This window comes from Delphinus delphis, chromosome 12 (assembly GCF_949987515.2).
Source record: "Delphinus delphis chromosome 12, mDelDel1.2, whole genome shotgun sequence".
Classification (NCBI taxonomy): domain Eukaryota; kingdom Metazoa; phylum Chordata; class Mammalia; order Artiodactyla; family Delphinidae; genus Delphinus; species Delphinus delphis.
Genome location: NC_082694.2, coordinates 72,145,255 through 72,168,406, shown reverse-complemented (window position 1 = coordinate 72,168,406; position 23,152 = coordinate 72,145,255). Strand labels below are relative to the sequence as shown.

General features: G+C 54.2%; 1 protein-coding gene across 1 annotated transcript in view; it reads left to right on the top strand.

Annotated features, from left to right (window-relative positions):
* KLHL29 (kelch like family member 29) overlaps positions 1-23,152 on the top strand; it is a 310,448-nt gene that overhangs the window by 229,517 nt on the left and 57,779 nt on the right. Inside the window, exons 4-5 of the mRNA XM_060027621.1 lie at positions 12,916-13,057; positions 15,926-16,438. Coding sequence (XP_059883604.1) covers positions 12,916-13,057; positions 15,926-16,438 — 655 coding nt within the window. The remainder of the gene's footprint in view (positions 1-12,915; positions 13,058-15,925; positions 16,439-23,152) is intronic.

The following is a 23,152-nucleotide window of genomic DNA, read 5'->3' as shown; positions in this document are numbered from 1 at the left end:
GCTTTTATTAAGTGGAACAAGCTATTTCTGAACACGAGAGTGGCCAACAGCCTTAGAGGAAATTAAAATGAACCATGACAATGGAAAATTGCATAGGGGCATGGCAGATTCTCCAGAGATAAATACAACAAGGCTTTCAACAGCATTCGGGAAGGACTAGAGATCAGGGAGATTATGTTGTGAGAGGAAAAATCAAACCACCGGAAAATTAGAGCTCAGGCTGGCGGGAGGACCACGCGAACGCTGGTCAGGCCTGTGGGTGGCCCTCCATTAAGCACCCCTGGAGTCCGGTGGACGGAGTGGGGCAGAGGAGCAACGGGCAGATAGAGCTCAACTCAACTAGGCAAGCATTTTCTCAGCATCTGTGGCGTGCATGCTATGTGGGTACAAGGGACTGAACTGTGTTCTCCCCAAATTCATAGGGTTGAGTTCCTAACCCCCACTGAGGTGGTCTTTAAAGATGGGGCCTTTGGGAGATTATTTGGTTTAGATGAAATCATGAGGATGGGGGCCCCCATAATGAGACTATTGTCCTTATAAGAACAGGAAGAGACTAGAACTTTCTCTCTGCCGTGTGAGGACAGAGCAAGAAGGTGGCCGACTACAAGCCAGGAACAGAGCCCTCAGCAGAACCTCGTCATGCTGGCACCCTGATCTCGGACTTCCAGCCTCCAGAACTGTGAGAATTTCTGTTGTCATGTCACCCAATCTATGGTATTGCGTTATGGCGACCCAAGCTGATACAGTGAAGCATGGAGGTGGACACACTCTTCTGGGACTCAGAGAACTCTTGGGACTTGAGTGTTGTAAACTGGCACATCTAAAGGTTTGACAGATATTAGCTGTTATAATTGTGATTTCTCCTATAGCCTGTGCACTCCCCTAAGCCAGAGGCTATCTATCGTTGTCTCAACCACACGACAGCTTCTCAGTAAGTGTGGGTGAATGAATGAGTGAATGAATGAGGCATCTGAGTCAATGGGCCCCAGCACCAAATGGATGGAGCTGTGGTATCCAGGCAGCCCTGCAAGGAGGTGAAAGGAAGGGAGCATTGGCCCAGGTAGTCTGCTGGGGAAGGGGTGCCCGTGGATGGGGTTTGTCTGGGACCCTCTCTGGGACCCAGGATCCACAGCGAGCAGCCCCAGGTAGAAAGCCTCTCAGGCCGTCTCCATGGTGGGTCCAACCCAGTGACCCCAGGGGTTGGTACAGTGCCTGCCGCATCCTCTTGCAGGGCAGGGCCAGAGCGTCACCCTGCTCTGGTCACCCGGAAGCCCACTCCTCCTCCCATGTCACCCCGCTGGAGAAGCCTATCTGTCTGTCTACGCCAAGAGGGGCTGCTTCCCTCTCTCTCCCGCCCTTCCACCACCTCTTAAGGATTTCACCGCTTTCCCTTTTGCACCTGGACCTCCAATGAGCTTAGATAGAATCTGTCTGCCCCAGCAAGCTTTCTGAAGCCTGAAGAGATGGGGTAGTACCGAATGATGCCATTTCCCTTAAAAAAAAAAAAAAAAAATCACTTGAACGGCCTCAGTCCTGAACTACCATAGCTGAGCTGGACCACGGCCAGAGGGCACACCCCTCCCTCAGGACACTGCCTGACGCACACTGCTCTCACAGAGAGCCTGGGCAGGAGACAGCAGAGAGAAAGCCCCAGGCAGCGGGAAGATGTCAACTGAGTGCCTCTTCAAGCGTTCTGGAAGATTCCACTGCAGAGCTGGTCCACCCCCCGGGCTCCCAGCCCTATGCCGCCTCGGAATCTAGGCTCCAGTGCGGAGACGCACACTCGGGCACTGACTGGCCGTAAAACAACTCCTTCAGCTGTGCCACCCCGTCGGAGGAGCCGCCTTGTGGCGACATTCGTGCTATGTTGTTTGTTTCTTCGTCCTGCCTGGCCTCGGGGTGACCCTGCCACAATCCTCTCTCTGATTAGGCTTCTAACGAGGTCGCCGAAGATGCCTGTGTCAGGACCGTCTTACCAGGCGTGAGAGTCGAGCTCTCGGTCGCCTCCTGCCCAGAGAGTCACAAGGCAGAGCGCTCAGAGGTCAGGACTGTTCCCTCTCGCCGGCGAGCCTTTGTCTGTAACGACAAACAAGGAGTGCTCCATCCAGACCCACGACTCAGAAGGTGGACGGTGGATTTGAATAGGAGTGTCAGGTGTTTGTTGAAGACAGGACCCCGGGGAGCCGCAGACAGTCGGCTACTGCTCATTCTTGGGGTCCTTTCTGGCTCCAGTGGGTCCTCCATACAAGGAGAGCACAGTTTGTCCTAGAATGCTCTCTGGGGAGGGGCTGGGAGGGCCTTGGGGTGCAGAGGGGCCAGGCTAGCCCCTGGCCAAGCCGTTCTTGAGAGCCCGCTGCTTCCCCCGCCTCGGGTGGTTCAGAGCCAACTCCAGGAAGGCCTGGTCCCAAATTAATATCGGGCGCTCAGAGTACAGGCGTCTGAGGGCCAGGCCGGGTCAGCAACAGACCTGCGCGTATCCCCGCACCCGCTCTCAGCTCAGCTGCCCTGTGCAGAGGACTTTTCCTCGCCAGACTCACTGAGGATTTCAGATCTGAAGATAACAGAGGCTCCTGACGTGGCCACTGTGTGATGTGCGTCTGTGAGTCTGGAGCCAACCCCCGGGGAGGACGAGCGGGTCACAGGCTCTGAGGCTGGGAGGTCGAGGGGTGGCCCCAGAGTCATCGCCTGCAGGGCCAGCATCTGGGAAACGTCCATCACAGATCAGAGCAGGGCCGCCCCTGCCTCACCTACCTTCCCGCCCACTCTGGCGACAAGAATGAAGATGGGTCGCTGTGCTCCGGAGGGAGCTGCGCTGTCACCGGTGTGGAGCTGAGCAGGAACAAGCAGGGCGGCTGGGCCTCTGAGCAGACCGGGCAGGTTCCAAGGAACACAGCTGTCAGGGGGGCCGTGAGGGCCAATTGAAGGGGGCGATGAAAGGCCTGGCCCAGCGCTGCGAACAGGTGCCCCTCACTCTCCTCCCCGTGCCCACCCATCTGTCTGGGCCACTGGCTCCCTCACATCACAGGCATCTGCTGAGGGCCAGGCCTGCCCTGAACCTTTCAGCAGAATGAAAGGGAAACTGATATCAGAGGGGAGCTGAAGCACAGGGAAGGCCTCTTTCTTTTCAAAGACTTTCGTCTGTGATGGGCTTTTTTTTTTCTAGGAGATCTTATTTCAAAGCCTCTTTGAAAATTTTGTGGGGTTTTGTAATGGATGAAAAGTTACTTGGAAATGGGACTAAGAAGTTTTCCGTTCAACGTCGTTAGAGGAAAGTTGAAAGCTTTGAGTTGTAAGGTTCCACCAGATTTATCATTTCTTTTGTCCGTGAGGCCCATCCACTGGGAGGGGGTCTGGGGGAAGGGGCTGGGGGCCTGGACAGGGCACGCGAGGGAGCACGGCACAAAAACCAGCCCCAGCCGCAGTTGCCTTACATTTGCAAGGGAGGCCATCTGAGCTGATCTTTCCGCAAAAATGTTTCCAAGGTATAGACTTTGATGTTGGAACAGGGAACAGCAAACATACTTCCAGAATACTATAGGAAGCTAGGCTCTACCAGAGATGATGGCTACCACACAGATGTTTCATATCAGAAAAATAATTTTTAAAGAAGATAGGGCCCAGATGGACCTGAGAGAAGAGGCCAGAGCCAGAGCGACACTGGCGTGAGCCCTGGAGCATATCCATGCTGGAGAACCAGCAAGAGAAGAGGCCAGTGAACAACACAGCAACCAGAAAAAGCATTGGTACAGAAACTGAAGGGAAGAGTTTCAAGCAGGAAGGAGGAGGAAGCTGGTGTCAGGGATGAGAGCCTGGGGAAATGCTACTGGGTTTGGCAATAGGAGATGACTGTCCATTTAAAGGGGGTGGTTTCACTGAAGAGCAGGGGTGGGAAGAGTTAAACAGTGAAAGCTGAGGGGTAACAGGAGTGGGTACCAGGTGTTCTGAATCCCATGGAAGGGGTGACGGCAAAAGGTGGAGGGGGGACAGGGAAGGTAGATGGATGCTGGAATGGCATGTAAAGTGGTCGAACAAGGATTTTTCAGTGCCCGTGATGGAAAGCCAAGGGGGAGGGGCTGATCAGAGGGAGGGAGAGGGGACGTGAAGGGTGGGAGTGCATTGTTGGCTTTGGAGAAGGGTGGAGATGTCAGTCTGTGCTACCCTGGTCTGAGACTGAAGAACTGGCCCCATTGGAGAGGGCCAAGACCTCACTGGCAGGGGTTGGTGGAACATGTCAGTGGTGGGTTAGAGTCTGAGGGTCTAAGGGAGTGGGAGAGATGATGGAAGGACCAGTGGATCTGGCTCCCCAACCCCAGCGTGCTGTCGGGGTCAGAGCAGGAGGCCCACTTGGGCTGGACACGGTGGGAGGAGGAGAGGCCGTGGCTGGTACTCCTGTGACCAGGGATTCTAAGTGTAACTCCAAAAGGGTAGTGTGGGCAGGGGCTTGATAAGACTACGCCCATTTATGGAGTTGCCAACCACGACTGGGGGGCCTGGGAACATTCCAGCCATCACAGAGCATTTCTGAGGGTCTTAGGATAGAACAGGCCTCGGTTAGCACCCCAAGCCTGGCAGGCTCTAGCTGTCATTGAAGTTCTCTGGGCCTTCTTACTCTCGCCTGTAAAATGAAGGTGAGCGGGAAAGAAATCCCATCCTGGCCATGCCTGGCATGTAGAGGGCGCTCAATAAACGTGAGCCATTAGGATGGGGGCAAGCTGGGCAGCCCCACCTCATCTGTGCCTGAATCCATTTATGGCTGGGGTTTGCTGGGTCCTCGTGGTGATTCAGTAAGAGAAAGAGGCACAAGAAGTGCTTGGTGGTTTCAACTTCAAGTATTTGCCTGGAATCGCAGGGCCAGGTTAGAGGCTGACCACTGGCCTCTGCAGTGCTGTCTCCCACCCCAGCACATGGTGGCCCTCGCCACACTGCCCCCTGGGGTGGAGACCTGCTTTCTCTGCTCCCTTACCCCTCCTCCCATCACATCCTCTGCCCCCACCCAGCTCCTGGCAGGAACACTTGCCCTCCAGAGACATCATCATATTCCATAATATGATTGGAATCTGAATATATATTTAAAATGACAAGTTTGAAATTAAAATTTAAATAAAGAATTACTTTTCTGTAAGTTGCTCCGAAAGCAGTAATTTAGCAGCAAATTGAAAGAGAAAGGTAAGCACTGGTCCTTTAAACCATCGTGCAGTTTCCAGAATGCAAGCCAGAAGTGTCTCAATTTAACACATCATTGGTTAGTATTATTAGAAATTTCATTGGGCTCCAGAGCGCATTATGGTGCTGCTCCGAAGGGGGTGCTGGGGGCGCAGCCTGGGTTCAGGGGGCCAGAGAGGGCAGCCTGTTTAATGAGGGCAGAAGGGGCTCAGGAGAGCCTCCTCCGGCCCCAAGTGGGGATTTAACTGCAATTATTTTCTTGTTTGTAGTTCAGTAGCAATCATGAAATGAGAACTGAGAGACCCATAAATGTCATTTGCTCTTCCCAGAGGTCACAGACTTACAGCTTTGGTGTCTGTCAACACGTTTTACTGACCCCTAGAACCTATGCTGGGAACAGGAGTCCATGAAGACGGTGTCACCTGTCTGGCTCCCATGAGCCACATGAGCAGGACCAAAAAGTCTGTCCCGATTGGGACCTGCCCAGCAGCCTCAGCCCCTAGGCTCCCCACACTGGGGCACAGGGGTCTGAGAACTTGAATGTCAAGACTGTCCTTACCTCCACCAGAGTGAGATCCATAGACTGCATCACCTGGTAGGCCTGTTAAGGAGCCACATTTTGGGGTCCCCCCCCAGACCTACTGAATCAGAAGCTCTGAAGGTGGGGTCCTGAAGCCGGAATTCTTAACACCCTGCCCCCCGAAATCTTCTTATGTGCACTCACACAAGTCAGGGGGCCCCTGCCATAGAGGTGGTCAATGCTCGACCTGTGTGATCTTGGAGGCCATGCTCTCATGGATAACCTGCAAATCCTAGAAAGCCAGACATCTGGGTATAGACCCCGGAGCTGTAATCTAAAAAACTCAGACACCAAAATCTCTCTCCCTTACTCCCAGCCTGAATTTCCACCATTACAACACCATTGCTGTAAGTAAGAATTGCTTTCCTGGGCTTTCACCTTTGCAGTGTGAGGGCCCCTGGGAGGTTCCCAACACCCCAGTCTGAATAGGTTTACCAAAAGCTGGCCTCTATCAGTCCCCACAGTTGGACCTGAGCACCATGAAGCCCCTAAGTGCCTTGCAGGAAGAGGGATGCTGAAAAGGAGGTGAAACATCCACTCTTTTCAGGGAGCAGGCTGCCCAGTTATGCTCAGTCCTGGAGCTGGCAGCCTCCAGGAGCTGATTCCCAGGGCGACGCAGGGTTTGGTGGTCAGAGATGCCTGGGCATTCATGTCTGCTAGGAGCCCTGTGGGAACCTGCAAGAGGAGCCCTGAGAATGCTTCAGAGTAAGAAGAAAAAGGAAATGAGAGCATTCACCACTGATGCTGGGCCCAGGACACCAGAACCTGCATCATCCTTGTGCTCCCAAATCCGTGTGCCTCTGCTACCAGCCTCTGCGGAGCGTGGACTCAGAGCTCTGCTGGCTTCCCCACACTGCCCAACCCCCAGACCAAAACCTCACCCCTGTGTGTCTGAGCAGGTGGGCACATGCCTGTGCTCCAGCCGCGAGGGAAGCAAGCTGGCAGAGCACATATTCTGGCTTCCACCTCAAGATGGGGGCAAGATGGGGGTGTTCATAAGGTGCCAGGCAGGGCTTCCCTGGTGGCGCAGTGGTTGGGAGTCCGCCTGCCGATGCAGGGGACACGGGTTCGTGCCCCGGTCCGGGAAGATCCCACGTGCCGCGGAGCGGCTGGGCCCGTGAGCCATGGCCGCTGAGCCTGCGCGTCCGGAGCCTGTGCTCCGCAGCGGGAGAGGCCACAGCAGTGAGAGGCCCGCGTACTGCAAAAAAAAAAAAACAAACAAAAAGGTGCCAGGCCGTCAGGAAAAACATTTCCAAAGGTCCACTGCAGGGCTCAGGCCACACCAGCAGTCCCTCGGCAGAAGGGGCTCTCAGAATCCAGGGCCAGGGGTTGTGGGGATATCTCACCAAAGCTTGTCTTTCCCAAATTAGGTGGGGATCACGGGAAGCGGTGACATAAAATGAGGCTGCAGGTGAAGCTCAGAGTGTAGTCAGCTCCGGGCTTCCCACTACTGTCCTCGCTGCTGCTTCTCTTTTCATCACAGGCCATTTCCCAACCCCCACCCGGCTGGGGTGTGCCTTGGTGTCCAGTGGTACTTCTGGCCCAGAGTGAGCATGGGAGTATTGTCTGATCGATTAAAGCGAGGTGAGGGCTGGGGGCGGGGGCGGGGGGGGGGGGACTCTGGGATCCCTTGGGAGAAGGGGCTCACTGCTGTGAGGGATGGGGCAGCTGTACTCAGGAATGCTCAGCAGATGGCAGTCCCCGCTAAACTGTCACACCACATGAGTGACAATAGTGTCAAGACTTGCAGGTTCCAATCTGTGGAGGCAGGTTCATGGGCAGGAGAAGGACTCGGACGCTGGCACTGTCATTCCCCCGGGAGAGGCCCACGTGAGCCCCGGAAGTGGAGCCTGGCTCCGTCCATTGTATCTAGGCTGCAAATGCACCAGCTGCTGTGGGGTCCTTTGGTAGCGACCTTGGCCAGAATCATCTGCCTTGTTGAACCCTGCCCAGCTTTTGTGGTCCAATGTCAGCTCTCCCTAACTTCCAGGCTCCATTGATTCACTCTCTTCTGACGTCCTTGGGTGAACAGTGGAAGAAGTTGAGTTCTGGTTTTTCCACCAGCCCCATCGAGGCAGGAGTCAACCTCAGCATCCCCCATCTCCGACTATGCTCAGGCACTGGGCGAGGGGTCAGCGGATTGGGGCATTAGGCCTCCAGGCAGCCTCCAGCAGCATTCAGGGCAATGATGTTGGGGGTCCCGGCACACGAGGCCTCCACGGTCTGGAAACGTCATCTCCCCAGTGAGAGGAACACATTGTATCAGGCTTCCCAGGTGCACTACGCGATTCCACATCTCTGTTCTGTTACTCCCATCATTCCCTCTCCTGAAGTGTAGGCCATGCATTCATGCACTCGTGAACCAACAGTGATGAACACTCCTACTGTTGGCCAACACTGTAACTCAGAGACCTTGCCTTCCCTGGGCACCTACACCAGGCCAGCAGGAGCTGGGTCAGGTCCTGCCATGCGGGTCCCTGCCATCATGGAGCCCACCCACCAGTACAGGTCAGTACCGGCCCTGAAAGGCAGTGTTCCGAGGCTGTGATCCTCATGTGTGCAGGGCGAGGGGTGAGAACAAGCGAGGCGTGGCAAGGCCCCGGGGAGTCCCATCCCATCATCTTTCAAATTTCCCTGACCACCTGGGATGCTGCTGTCTATACGGCACCCTTGTGCAAAGTAGAAAAAAGGGCTCCCTTTGGATGGACAAATTAGCAAAAACGGCCCTTCCGGGCTGTCACAGCTCCACGGGTGCACAGGCATCTTCGCACCGTGCACCGTCTGCGGCCCCGCACGCCAACCCCTAAGTGGAGCAGGGTCCCCAGTGCCGCTCTGTAGGCGACGTGTAACTGGCTCTCCCCACGCTGATAGAGCACAACCCAGGGGCCTCGGGGGCTTGTCGCAGGTGGAGCTTCCCAGCCCCCCGACCAGCAGGCGCTTCAGCCCATGGCGCCCCTCACAGAGAGCTTCATCCATAAAGGATCGGGGTCCTTAGTGTTCTTCAGCCGTTGAAAGAAGCAGGATGCTGTCAGCCGCCATAAAAATGTGACCTTTGAAAATGTACAAGAGCTTGGGGTTTAAAAGCTGCTGCTGATGCATCCCATTAGCATCTCATTAAAGGGAAGCAGAGAGAAGCCTGCTTGGGCCGATGATGGGCAGATAGGGCCACTCGGAGGCGCCGGGCAGGAAGAGGGCTCTCTTCGGCTGCCTCTCTGTGCCAAGCGCCATCATGTCACTGGAGCAGAAGCAAGGCCAGGAACACTGGGGAAAGGCCAGATGTCTTCGTGGCTTCGGTGATGTCCTCTGTGAGGGCAGTGGGAGGGGCGAGGGGAGGCTCCTCCCCGCCGGCCCAGGCTGTCCTCCTGGTTGGTGTCTGTACATTCTTGAGTTGGCAGCCCCCTGAAAGGGGGGTGGCCTGGAGAGCCTTCGGTGGAATTGTGGACCTCTGGGGACTCTGAACCAAGGCGGAAACTCTTAGTAGGAGCCAAGTTCGAAGCTGGAGGCGCAAACCCACACACGGTCCCCTAGAAGCCTCCAGAACCTGGGAACCTCGAGTTTACCTTGGGCCTGGAACCCGTTTGCAGGACAGGGCTCTGGTCAGGCCTAGCTGACTCACGTCACCAGCTGCAACATTCCTCACCACCTGGGCATCCAGGCGCCTTGGCGAAGCGCGCAACCCGTGTCCATGTTTTTTCTGGAGGGAGTGAAGGAAGGAATGTTCACTTCTTTTTTTCAATAAAATGAAAAAAAAGTCCTGAACCGCAAGTTGCTCATAGCTTCAGAAGTTGCTAGTGCCAAATAGAATGAGTGTCCTTATTTACCTTTCCTAAAGAAAAAAAAAAAATAGGCTGCTTTCCTTCTCACAGCAGAACCTCTTTCTTGTACATAAGAACTCGCTTGTCATAGTCATGAAAGACACAGGCAGACAGCAGGCCTGTTGTAGCCACAGCTCAATCACCCCGGAGCCCTGGGCCCGCCCCAGTACCCCCTGGACCCCCTGCACCCCCAGCTTCCTTCTGGAGTGTGACTCATAGCTGGGAGCAGCCCCTCGAGGGCAGGGCTGAGTCTCAGTGACTGCCCGTCCCCAGCCCAGGGGGCCCAGTTTACTGAAGAGCAAACCCCCTGACCAGCAAAGGCGCAAGTGAGCGAGCTGGCAGGAGTGTTTTAGAATCAAGGGCCTGAGGAAAAGTGTGCAGTTTTTCAAGTTCAGAAACTCCCCCAATTTTAGGGCAAAACCCCGAACGCCTGAAGTTTTAGAGTCCGATTACCTGCTCTCAAGCAGGAGACCCCGACCACCCCTTCTGGCGGCAGCGGCTGCTCTAAGGACCAGGCCCAGGGCCTCCAAGTTCCCGGAGCCCTTCCCCACCCTGTCAGGTTACCAGGCCTGGGCGCTGATTCAGCCAGGACAAAGGGCAACTGCAGGAGGACCCGGAAAACCAAACCTGCCTCTGGCCTAGGAGGCCTCCGGGAATTCCAGGCTGCAGAGAGGGCGCTGCAGCACCCCCTACTGGCAGAAGGGGTAAGGAGACCGGGGTCTCCCCATTCAAACTTCACCCCAAAACAGGGCCCCGAATGGGACATCACACTGGCATCTTTCCCCCCGGATGCCTCTTATTGTGGGAAAAGCAACCTCTGCACCTCTGACCCACCAGCTCCCCAAAAGCCTGGGAATACAGAGGGGGCTGCAGGCAGGGCACCCTGGAAGGCTGTCTGTTTAGAGAACGCTGTACAAGCCACGCTTCTGTTTCCTAAGTTCCCTAAGACTATTGGTGAGTGTGGCTAGATCCCCAACCTCCCCGCCTACCCTGTCTCATCTGTCCCACAGACAGAAGTGGGGCAGAGGCCTCTGATAAGGAAGCTTGTCCGCAGAATTGTTCTTTCCTCAGGAGATTCACTCTTTTCCTTTGTTTCCTGCACTGTTCACAGAAGTGAAGCATCTGAAATGCAGGCTGGAGATAAAGTACAGCCTAATGCAATTAGCTCAGTGCAGCTTATGGTGCTAATAGGATGCGCTCCCGCTTCTCCCAGCAGGCCCTGATGCAGGCACTGTCTGTCATCTGCGTAAGGCATCAAAGCCCCAGTAAGTCCAAACCCCTTCCCACCTGCCAGTACTCTTCAACCAGCCTGGTAAGGAGAGTCCCGCTGCTCAGAGATGCCCAGAAAGGGGTGCTGCCCCCCACCAGCTGGGTCACTGACTTAGCTTCCAGTAGGAGGCAAGAGCACAGTGGCCTCACCTGAGAGAGGCCTGCAGATGACCCTGGAGGCTCCTTTGCCCTTCTGTGACTGTCCCCAAACCTGGCTGGGCTCTGGCTACACTCCTGCAAGCTGTGGTCACTGCTCCCGGAACCATCTCTCTTGAGACTCTCACCCCCTCACAACCCAGTTATCCCAGTACCAGGCCCTCCAATGTGTTTTGGGGATTTTTTTTTTTTTTTTTTGCTTATTATAAATATTATAATGTTATAAATAATGGTAATGGCCACAGTAGAAAATTAGGCAAATACAGAGAAGTATAGACAAAAAGAATAAAAGTTTCCCTTAATCCCTTCACCCAAGAATGACATTCCTGCCAATATTTTGGGATTTTTCCTTTCTGCACATACCATTTTACATGATAAGTTTGTATGCGTGTCATTTGATGTCCTGCTCTTCTCGTTTAACATTATAGCGTAAGCATTTTGCCACCTCATCAGGAATTCTTAGTAAACATGATGTTTTTCTTTAAACAAGTCTTAATCTCCAAAGACTTTTTTTTTTAATTTATTTATTTTACTTTTGGCTGCATTGGGTCTTCGTTGCTGCGCGCAGGTTTTTCTCTAGTTGCGGTGAGCGGGGGTTACTCTTCTTTGCTGTGCACGGGCTTCTCATTGCGGTGGCTTCCCTTGTTGCGGAGCACGGGCTCTAGGCACACCGGCTCAGTAGTTGTGGCTCACGGGCTCTAGGCGCACAGGCTCGGTAGTTGTGGCTCACGGGCTCTAGGCGCACAGGCTCGGTAGTTGTGGCTCACGGGCTCTAGGCGCACAGGCTCGGTAGTTGTGGCTCACGGGCTCTAGGCGCACAGGCTCGGTAGTTGTGGCTCACGGGCTCTAGGCGCACAGGCTCGGTAGTTGTGGCTCACGGGCTCTAGGCGCACAGGCTCGGTAGTTGTGGCTCACGGGCTCTAGGCGCACAGGCTCGGTAGTTGTGGCTCACGGGCTCTAGGCGCACAGGCTCGGTAGTTGTGGCTCACGGGCTCTAGGCGCACAGGCTCGGTAGTTGTGGCTCACGGGCTCTAGGCGCACAGGCTCAGTAGTTGTGGCGCACGGGCTTAGCTGCTCCGCATGATGTGGGATCTTCCCAGACCAGGGCTCGAACCCGTGTCGCCTGTATTGGCAGGTGGATTCTTAACCACTGTGCCACCAGGGAAGCCCAGTAAACATGATTTTTATTGCCTATATAATATTCCATGGTAAAGTGGTAGCTCAGGGAGACCAGTGCTGTCCTAATGTTTGTTTTCGCCCTGAGGTTTGTTTTCTCATTGAGTACCTAAACTAACAAGTGAGATCCTGGAGCAGAGAGCCTGCCTTCTTCCTGCAGGGCGGAGCCAAAGGTCCCAGTGAAGATGCTCCCTGCCTTCCAGCCCTGCATCAGGACCTGTGCTGTCCTCCCAGGGGCCCCAGTCCACCCCCTTCCACGTCTCCTCTGTGGAGTGGGAAGTCTGGGGCCTCGGAGGCTGGTGTAGAAGCAGGATGGGGCCTGACGGTAATGCTTTGGAGAGCCATCGTCTCGCTGGTCAAAGGGCTGGGCACATGGTGGTACTGGGCCTGGGCTGAGTATACAGTTGGTGCTCAGCACATGCCCGCACATATTGTTGTAGCTTATTAATGACCCAAGGCCTGGGGTGATGTCATTTCTCATAGCACAGAGCGCTCGTTCCGTTTTGATGGCTCAGGTAGAGTGGGTGGTGGAGGAGGCACTGGGTTAGGTTGGGTGTCCCTGGAGGCGGGAGTCTAGCCGAGGCCACGGCTGTTGCTACTGCACCAAAACCCTGCAATTATCCCGTGGTACTGGGTGCAGGGCCAGACCTCTGCCTCTGGCCCCGTGGCTCAGGCAGCAGGAGTACTGCGGGGGATGGGTGCCAGGGCAGGACCGTTGCCGGGCTGTGCTCACACTCCTGCTCTGCTTCTCCCCAGGCCCCCGGCATCTCCAAAGCAGACAGTCAGTCCCAGGGACTCACGACCAGCATCCGGTGGGGGCAGACGCCCATCAATCAGTCCACGCCTTGGGACACCGATGAGCCGCCCTCCAAACAGATGAGGGAGAGCGACAATCCAGGTGTGTACTCCAGGGCAGACAGAGCCACCCACACCGGGAGCTGGAGGAGAGGGCGAGAAGTGCCTGGGACCTCCTGGGTGCCCCAGCTCCTCAGCAGGTCCTGACCCGCGGTCTGCAGCAGCCCAGAACTCAGGCTGCACTGGGGGCAAGGGGACGGGAGTGGGGCAGTAGGGCGTGACTGTGTGTAATTCCCTGGGCAGTAGCTGTGTCTCTACCCCTTTCTCAAGAAAATATTGGGAAGGACAAGGGAGTGAGAGTGACGTTATAGGAGTGACTCTGAATCTGCTTCGAGTTATTTTGAATAGTTAGTCATTCCTAAACCTCAGTACCCTGATTCATAAATTTCCAAAATCACCCATTCCAGGGAGGTCTTGCCTTGCCAACAGTTACGTGAGAACTGAGAAGCTCCCCCGCCCCGGGGACTGGGGGTTTACCACCTTCTACAGCACCAGAGGCCTTCTTACACGGCTCTGACCATAACAAAAACCTTCCCTGCTATCTCCCTTGGATCCCAGACCTCCCCTTGGGATACACAGAACATGTGGGCTTGGCCATCCACACCACAGCCCTACAGATATCTGAAGACCCCTGCTCATCCCCTCTCCAAGTCTTCTGCAGGACAAACACCCCAAGACTTCAGCCATACCCTCAAGCCCATGGCTTCCAGTCCCTTTACCTTCTTGGGAATTGTTCCTCTTTCTGCATCCTTCAGTGCCCAGAACCCAAAACAAAGAACCCACGAGTGGTCTGTAGCACCTCCTTCATTCAGCCCCTCTACCTTGATCATTGCAGCCTCACATCACTTCTGCTCTGCTGGCAGCCACATCGCATGCTGTCTCAACAGTAAAACCCCAAGACTGTCAAGGTGGCTACTCTGACCCTTGTCCATCTCCTCCCAATCTGGCTTAAGCAGCTGGGTGTGGGGACCCAAGGGCAAGACCTTGTCAATATCTTCCTGTAGGACTCAGCATCTTTTAGATGCCTGCTTTTATTACTGACCTTTATCCAACCTTCCCAATATGATGTCTCCCGCAGACTGGGTCATACGTCTTCCATATTGTCATCCAAATCATTGATAAAAAATGGTGAGCATTATCACTAGAGACCTCCCTTTATGTCTCCTTTATCCCCTGGGCCATTCCCTGGCTCATGAAGCAATCACCTCTGTGGCCCTAGCTCTCTATATGTTCACCTCAGAGTTACCTGAGAGCTCGCCAGCTGTACTCTGAAGTTCTAATGCATTTTTCCAGGCTCCCTGGCCAGTCCTGCCGAGGACTGAGCTTCAGATGGCCTCATGTCTTGTGCTTAAGACACCAGGCTAGCTCACACTGATGCCGCCTCCCGTTCTCCAGGCTTGGGGACCATCCCCCTTAGCAGCCAGTTCTATGATTTTCCTGGCACTGCTTCACTGACGTTTGTAGGCCTCTAGTTTGCTCCAGCCTCTCTCATAATCAAAATCAAAACTATTCGTTGCACATCTATTATGTGCCTTGTTCTGTGTGTCATCTCACTGCTCACAGCAACACTACGAAGTTGGCATTATTGTCCCACTGCAGATGAGGAAACTACTCGGGGAAGGCTTTGCCCTAAGTTCACTCAGCTAGTGAGGGCAGACCCGGGACTAACATGCCAAGCCAAGCCTGGCTCTCCACCCCCATGCCGAGTGGCTCCCCCTTTGGACAACTCCTCAGAGAGAGTACCCACTGCTGGTTAGGGAGTCACCCCACCATGCTGGCTCCTGCCCTGCCTCGAAATTGTACTTCTGTGAGAGAGCTCCAAGCCCCACCTTCTAGCCTCTGGAGCTGGTGGCCCTGAGTACCCCTTGGGTCCCACTCTCCTTCCTCGGACTATGCCGCCACTCCAGGCGTCATGACAACAAAGGTGGCCTTCAGAAGACAGAGTCCTAGACCCAGACTTATTCATCAGAGGTGACCCAGATTGACCTTCCCGGTCACAGCATCTTCCAGCTTCACTCACAAGCCCGCTCAGGTCACCTCCATGGCAGCTGAGCTCAGAGGGCCCTGCTCTGCCTCATCTGGGCACAGCTGGCTTTGCATCTTAAACTGGGGTCTCAGGAGGTGTGACTGACCCCTTTGTTCAGCCAAAATGGACTTCCCTTGTTTCCCCCAGGGCTAGCCATGCAGAGGTTGCTTAGGACAAACCCTGGCCCCTCAGCAAGGCCGTGAGAGCAGCTCCTGCCAGCCGCCCCCACTGCCCCCACCCCTGGCTCTCCTTTCCTGCACCACAGAACCTTTGCAGGGCTCCAGGCTCTGGCCCTCTCCTTTTGCCCAGCAAACACCTACTATCTTCACAATCCAGATTTCTCCCCACCTTTCTCAGACAGTGATTCTCCAGAAAGGAAGGAAAAACACCCACATCTATGGAACATGTAACGCATGCCAGACATTCTGCTAATTTGGGGCGTTTTTGTCAAATACATCTTCATCATTCAGTTCTTCCCGGGAGACCTATGAGGTGGGTGTTGCTAGTTCCATTTGACAGAAAGAAAGAATGAGTCTCAGAGATGATAAGCGAGCTGCCTAGGGCTCTTACGTAGTAAGCGGCAGAGCTAAGATGTGAATCCAGGTCTCTTGGAAGGTCTCTACTTTCTCCTCTCTACTTTGCTGCTTCTCAGCCTCTCCCTGGCAGGTTATGGTCCCCCCTCTGAGACCCCAAAGCCATGTTTATCTACGCCTAAAGCACTTACTTTGTGCCACTGTAACCACGGATTCTTAGTCCGTGAGCTCCCGGACGCAGACCTCTTGTTCACCTCTGTGACGCCGGCACTCGGCCCAGGGCCGGGGGCAGTCGGTGTTTGTTGAGTGAAGATGTAACTGGCGGGTGACATTTCTTCCATCTCCCTTGCAGGCACAGGGCCGTGGGTGACCACAGTGGCCGCCGGAAGCCAGTCTGCCCTGATCGCACACTCCTATGGAGTGGCCCAGCCTCCCACCTTCAGCCCGGCTGTGAACGTCCAGGCACCGGTCATTGGGGTGACCCCTTCACTGCCTCCCCACGTGGGGCCCCAGCTCCCGCTGATGCCAGGCCACTACTCACTCCCACAGCCGCCCTCTCAGCCGCTGAGCAGCGTGGTGGTCAACATGCCCGCCCAGGCCCTGTACGCCAGCCCGCAGCCCCTGGCTGTTTCCACGCTGCCCGGCGTCGGGCAGGTGGCCCGCCCAGGACCCACCACTGTGGGCAATGGCCACATGGCAGGGCCCCTGCTGCCTCCACCGCCGCCGGCCCAGCCGTCTGCCACTCTCCCCAGCGGTGCCCCTACCACAAATGGGCCCCCCACGTCAGACTCGGCCCACGGGCTGCAGATGCTACGGACCATTGGCGTGGGGAAGTATGAGTTCACCGATCCCGGGCACCCCAAAGGTAAGTCCTGCTGCCCACACGCTCCTGCGTGCCCGCATCTGTGCTTCCCTGTACGGTCACTACCACAGCGCGGACAGGAGTCTGGTTCCTGGCTTCCGTGCTCCCCAGCAGTCTCTCACTGGTTTCAATCCAGGCTCCCTGCCAAAGGCAGCCTGGCCGCAGCCCAAGGAGGCAGAGGGGAAGGTGGAGGGCAGGACAAGGAAGGCGGGGAAATGTGAGTGCGTAGGAAGCGGAGGGGAGGGGAGAGCCTGCAAAGTCCAGGGCCTTCCGCCTTCAGCCCGAGCCCTGGGCCATTCTCCCCTCCGACCCAAGGCCAGGCCACGTGCAGAATGAGCAGGCGTCCTCTGCTCCTCTTAGGGCTCCCTTAGAACAGTCCCTTTGGGGGCCTTCTCCATTTCCACTAACGAGGACAGTCAGAACATGAGCTGTCTGTGTTCCCTGTCCCCACTCCGGAAAACATCTACTGCCATGCCGTGGGGTGAGAGCAGCTCAGGGGCATGAGGTGAGGCCCAGGAGCCACGCCCAGACCATCCTGAGCCAGCTGAATGTTGGTTCTGTGAGGTCCCATGGTGGCTCTATGAGGCCCCAAGAAAGAGCACCTCTGGCCTTGGCCTTCGTTTAACCCCCCTTCCCCGAGCCCAGGGCAGTTTTCATTCAGGGGAGCTCCAAGGCAGATCCTCGAGAACAGAGCCAGGGGAAGGAGGGCACCAGGATGTGGTTTTAGGTTGGGCGCCGGCCGGAGGGTCAGTGCAAAGGGCTCCAGCACACCAGCCTCACTCCTGACAAGTGTCTAAGGGGTCTGGCCAGCTGGGATGAGAAAGGGAGTGGGAGGCTGAGGCTGGTGGGGCTTATCTGCCCCAGGCTTGTCTATCCCCTCCAGGTCCGGTCAGCCGGGCCTCTCCTCCCGCTGAATGGAGAGGGGGGCCAGCGAGCCCTGGATCTGGGTGCGGGCAAGAGGATACTTAACAGGTGGTCTGCCCTGCTGGGCATCCAGGCCTCCTTTGAAAGGGGAGTAGATGGTCTAGGAGGTGTGGATCTCGGGCATGACTTCTCAGCCTCCCTACTTACAACCACTTGAGATGGCAGAGTTGGGGGGTGGGGACACGTGCAAAGCAGAGTCTTAGCAGAGCAAGGACCCCAGCCAGCCATGCTCGTCCAGCCTGCTCTCTATCTTTATCCCTTCGAGCAACTTCCAGGCCTTGTCAAGCGTCCCAACACCACCAAAACCATGTCTAGATCTCTGATGGGTTTAATTCCCAATCTGATTGTGCCCCTGACTGCCTTTGTTTGGGAAATCAACACTAGTTTTAAATGACAAAATTATAGAAAATTACATCTACATTTTGGTAAACTCTTGCTTTAAGATCTTTTTTTAAAAAAAAATTGACTAAATTGATTTTTGTTTGTTTGTTTGAATTGTTTTGGTTAAGCTCCCTCCCCCTTTAAACAAAAACTCACTCCCAGTTTATATGCCGCCAACTCTGACACACTGGGCACCAGGTGTCCTGGCTGCTCCTAAGGCTGTGCCAAGGCCTGAGGCACTGGGTGGGCTTCCCTCTCCCCACCCCATCCCACTGCCGCATCCCAGGGGGCCTCCTAGGACTGAGCAAAGGTCTTGCTTACTTGTCAATGTCAGGCATGCACCTAGGAAAAGGAGTTGTTCTGTGTAAAAAGGTAACTGGCCCAGCCGGGGCTGCTCCCTGGTTCAGGGCTTAGCACGGAGCTGGGATCCACCTCCCGGAAGCTGCCAGGCGTCGGCACATCTGATCGCTGTTAAGCATCTGAGTCCCTAAGACCAAGAAGATATAGGTGGTAGAGGCAGGTCCCTGCTGCGCCCCTGTTGGTGCTGGGCCTGCAGGCCCTTACAGAGCCACACCTGTAACATCATCAGACGGCGTGAACCATCCTCTATCGCGGACCTGAGCCCACACACAGGAGGGGAGTAAAGAGGGGGCCCCTGGTGGGATGTGCTCTTGTAGCCCCTATGGTGTATATTCAGCACCAGGTGAGGGCCAGGGATGGTGTGGGCCTAGAAAGTGTTCACAGCCCCGCCTTCCGGTGACCTAGCTAGATTCCCCCAGCTCCAGCCGGTGACCCAGTGACCCACCCATCATGATGATTTTCCTAGGTTTCCGGTGGGCTGGTTGTTTCCCCAGAAATTACATTGAACTTGCTTCTCTACTTATGGCCCTCATCGGCTGATTTATCCCCTTATATTGGCGATGAAGAAAGACAGTGAAGCATGCACACACAAATGCCTCCCAACTCAAGCCTGGGTGGGTTTTGTCTTTTTTTTTTTTTTTTTAGGTAATTTCTCCTTTCATTTCTAATCTTAAAAGCCTTTATTGCTAAAGCTATAATTTGTCTGTCAGATCTAATGTCAAACAACTGCATATTTTTTTAAATAAGAAACCTGAATTTTGAAACCAAACCTTTGAAACTTGCTATGTGAGACTCATCTTCCTGACAAGACCACGTGGGTTTGGATTTGGGTCACTTTTAATTTTGCCCCTAGGGATTTTACATCTCCGAAGCCCGATTGATTTCACACTCCGAAATGACAGGCAGCTGGCTCCGAGGGGGAACCTGGAGGCCCTGCGTGACAGCATCAACACTAGTCAGAAATCTACTTAAGAAAAAAAAAAAAAGAACTTTCCTTTTCTCCTGTTCTCTGTTTGAAAGCTTGCCCAGCATTATAATAAGATCCACCATAGAACTCCTTGAGATCTAGCTCATTAAAGTCCCGTGATTTTTCGTACTATTGTTTGACATGACAACCTGGCCTCTCGCGGGGCTGAGTAATTATGAAGAGATCCCCTCCATGAAGAAAAGGTCTAGCCAGCCAGAAGGATGGGGCCACTGGTATTTTTAGACTTCATTAGTGCCCTGATTTTAAACTTCACATTTTGTTTCTTGTAATTATCTTCCCATCGACTGAGCTGAAATTTCAGTTGGGGCTCTGTTAGTCTGCCTTACCAAGAAAGGGCGCTGGGGCTTTCATTTAAAACTTAACCAGTTGAAAAATAAAGGTGGTGTGGAAATGCTTTTTGATTTGCAATAGGTCAAGCAATTGTCTCTCACCTTTGACTAGAGAAGCCGGGCTTGCATGCAGCTCACTGTAATGAGTGTTATTTCAATGCAATGAGCACACACAGATTTTTCTTAAGAAACTTACAAGATAAACCTTTCTTTCTCCAAGAACAGTTTGGGGGTGGGAGGAATCTGTAGGATTTCTTTTCTTTTTTTTTTTTTTTTTAGATTATATATTGAAAGCTGATTAAAATAGATTTTATGTGTACAAAGTGATAAGAGGGGAACAAAGATTTAGTTCCACTTGAATCCTGTTATAAAATACCTGAGCCGTTGGTCTTGTTGCGTCGGAATCCCTGAGCTAATCCACGGGCGGAGCTGGTGGCCAGCATCAGACCTCGTGAGCCGTCGAAGTCCAGTGTCACTGCACTGGTACCACATGAGCCCAGCTGTGTGTCACAGCAGAGGTGCAGGCTGTTGATGTTATTCTTTCTAGCCCCTACCTTCTTCCACAAAGGATTTTTGGTGGCCAGGAGGGTGGCCAGAGACCCTCTAAAGCCCCAGACGCTAGTGGTGAGCTGCAGAAAGGCTATTATATTTTCACCTGCATGTCAGGGAGAGAGAAGCCAGGATGCACCTGCTCCCTCTTGCTTCTGGACCGAAAAGCAAAGTCCAAGTTGACCAGAAGTGAAGAGGCTTGTCTCTTTTGACTTTAGATTTCACAGGCCCAGGGTGAGGGACCACGAGGATTCTCAGGGCTGGGGAGTCATGTGGTGGGGTGTGTGGAGCCCCTCCCTGCGGGTTTTGCATTTCCTCCTATCCCACCCTTGCCCCTGGACCTCCACCCTGCGGAACTCTGTCTGTCCTCATGCCACCTTCTGCTTGGACAGCAGCTGCCCTGGCCTCCACAAGTGGCAAAGACAAGGTCTGGTAAAGATACTTTGAGACAGAGTGAACAGCTGTGTGACTGGGGCAAGGCTTCTGACCTCTCTGAGCCTTCCTTTCATCATCTTGAAAATGTGATGACAGTACCACCATCATCGGGCCTCAAGGAGGATTGAATGAGATCGTGGGCTTGACCGTCCATGACACTATACCCACCTGACATCAAAACAGTTACTCCCGCCGACACAAGCCCCAGGTCCGGGGAGTTCAGTAGAGAGAGAAACTGGTGAAGGGGCAGAAAGCAGGGGCCTCTCCCCAGTGCAGAGGAGATGGAAGAAGCCCAAGTTTGTTCACAGGGCTGGCAGCCACTGGTCAAGCTGCTTAATGGGAATGCCATGTCCCCGTCCCTAAAAGGGAGTGGGATGAGTTACCTTCCTGGCTGGGGGGTGCAGGACTGCTCCCCCCAGCCCCGGCACCAGCACAGATCTCACCTCTCCCTGCGCCAGCCTCTGATGTGCCAGGGCACACTGCTCCCTCAATAAACATTCTAGAAGAAGCTGGGGATGCCTGATAACACTGTTTGCCCACACGTGGTTAGCCCAGAGACACAAAATGTCCAAACCGAAATCATCTTGCCACAGAGCTGCTCTCCCTGTGTCTCTGTCTCAGAAATGACACCATGAATCCAGGCAGGAGTCCGGAGTCAAAGCCTGTGGTTGTCCTCGTGCCCGTATGCAGGGAGCCTGGAAACGCCTTTGCGTCTGCCTCCTCTGGACGTACCTCTCCCTTCCACCCCCACCCCACGCCTCCTTTCAGGCCGCCATCACTCCAAGCCTGCATCACCAGACCCACAGTACAGCCCCTCCCATCCAGAGTCCATGCTGCAGCCAGAGTGGTCTTTCCAAAACACAGGTTCGGTCCTGTCACTCCCTGGTGAATGACTCCAACAGCCCCACCGCTCTCAGGACAGAACCCAGCCCTTGACATGGTGCTTCAGGATCCGGTTCCTGCCTGCCCCCCCGCTTCGGCTCTCACCCTTCTGCTTGCAGGCTGCCCTGTAGCCACTCCACGGCCTGGGTTCTCTCCTGTGCAGCTGTGCTCTGGCCAAGCGTCTGCAATACGGTTTGCCTGGCCCATTCTCCCAACTAGACCGCGAGCCCCTGGGTTGCGGACAGGTACAGACTCCATCCCATTCCACCCCCAGTATCCACGCCAGTGCCTGGCACTAAAGGATGCTCCAGAGGAGTTCGGGAATGAAGGCACAGAGCACTGGGCTGGGAATTATCCAGCGAGGTTCCCTGACTTCTCTCCAGCCACCTCCTCCCTTTGTGTGGTGAAAGCAGGTTAGTACTTGAGGGTCCGGGCATATAGGAAAGTCCGTGGGAGACTTCCTTCTGCAGCTTCATGGTCACTCCCCCCATACCTGTCCCACGCTTCTGGGAACAGAAGTCCATCTATTTCAAAGTTCCTCCTGTAGCCAAGCACCTCCACCAAAATACTTACCCCTGAGTACATGGGATCTAAAACTCTGTTTCAGTTTCCTCACCTATATCAAGGGGATAACAATAGAATCTGCTTCTTACTGTTGTGAGGATTAAGCGAGTTATTTGACATAAAGCCCTTAGAAGAATGCCTAGTACTTTGTAATTACTATAAAGGTATTTGCTATGATTATTTTCATTCCTGGTACCAGAACCATCTTTCAGTGTCCATGGCCCTTTAGGGGCCCAGGGTAATGTGAAAAAGCCAAAAACCACTTTGCCTTCCAGAGTCTTAGGATGTTGCGCTAACATCATGATGTTCGAAGTACCTAGTTCCCGGAGGTCCACTTTGTACAGAAGAAAATTGCCTTCTCTCATCACATCATTTTACAATTCTCCACCATCACAATCACAAGCAGAAGGAACCAGCCCATTGCTGGGAACTTCCCCCTAATTCCAGAAGCTATTTGTCCCACAGGGGCTCTCAGCATCCTTTGACATTCAGTTTGATATTGGGGTGCCAAGGATATTGCAGGGGTCCTCCTCCATGGCCATATCAATAGATGGGACAAATAGAATTATGTCACTCATGCAGACCAACCAACCAAGGCTGCAGGTGAAGAGGGGGTTAGGAGCATGTGGCTGGAAGCATGGAAAGTGGCCACGAGCCCGGGTTCTGCACCAGAATGCTTGGGTAGAATGGAAACTCCACTACCCACTAACCCAGTGAACTTGGCTAGAAACCTGGTATCGCTAAGCCTCTAAGTTATCTGTAACATAGAGATAATAATAGCGCCGTCTTCTTAGATGTGCTGTAAGGATTTCATAATGTATGTAAAGTCTTAACATAGTGCCTGACACACAGTGTGCTCACAGTAATGTTAGCTGTTGTTATTACTCCCATTCCTGTAAATTCTAAAGAATCCTGGATCCTGGGGTTTTGGGGGGTGGGGGATACTGTCTGAAGCCCCTTTGGCTCAGAATCTCTGTTATTTTTAAAGCAGCATTGTTCAAAATAATCTCCCAGATCTGGCTGACATAACACTCAACACAGATCTGGAATCAAACCCCCAGTCCCACCATCACCCGAACTTTCCCCTTTCCAGCCCCCAAGCCAACACACACACACTCTTCCCCAGGAAGTAGGTGTCTCGGAGCCTATGGAATTTGAAAAGTCCGTCTACACGAGGTCTTCCCTCCTCGCGTGGATGGTACCTGCCCCCAGCCTGCCTTGGAAGGCCCTCCTTCCCTTCACAGGGCTCTGTCCTCGAGGGGTTTGTTAATCATTAATTGGAGGGTTGTCCAGGGCTTAACAGTT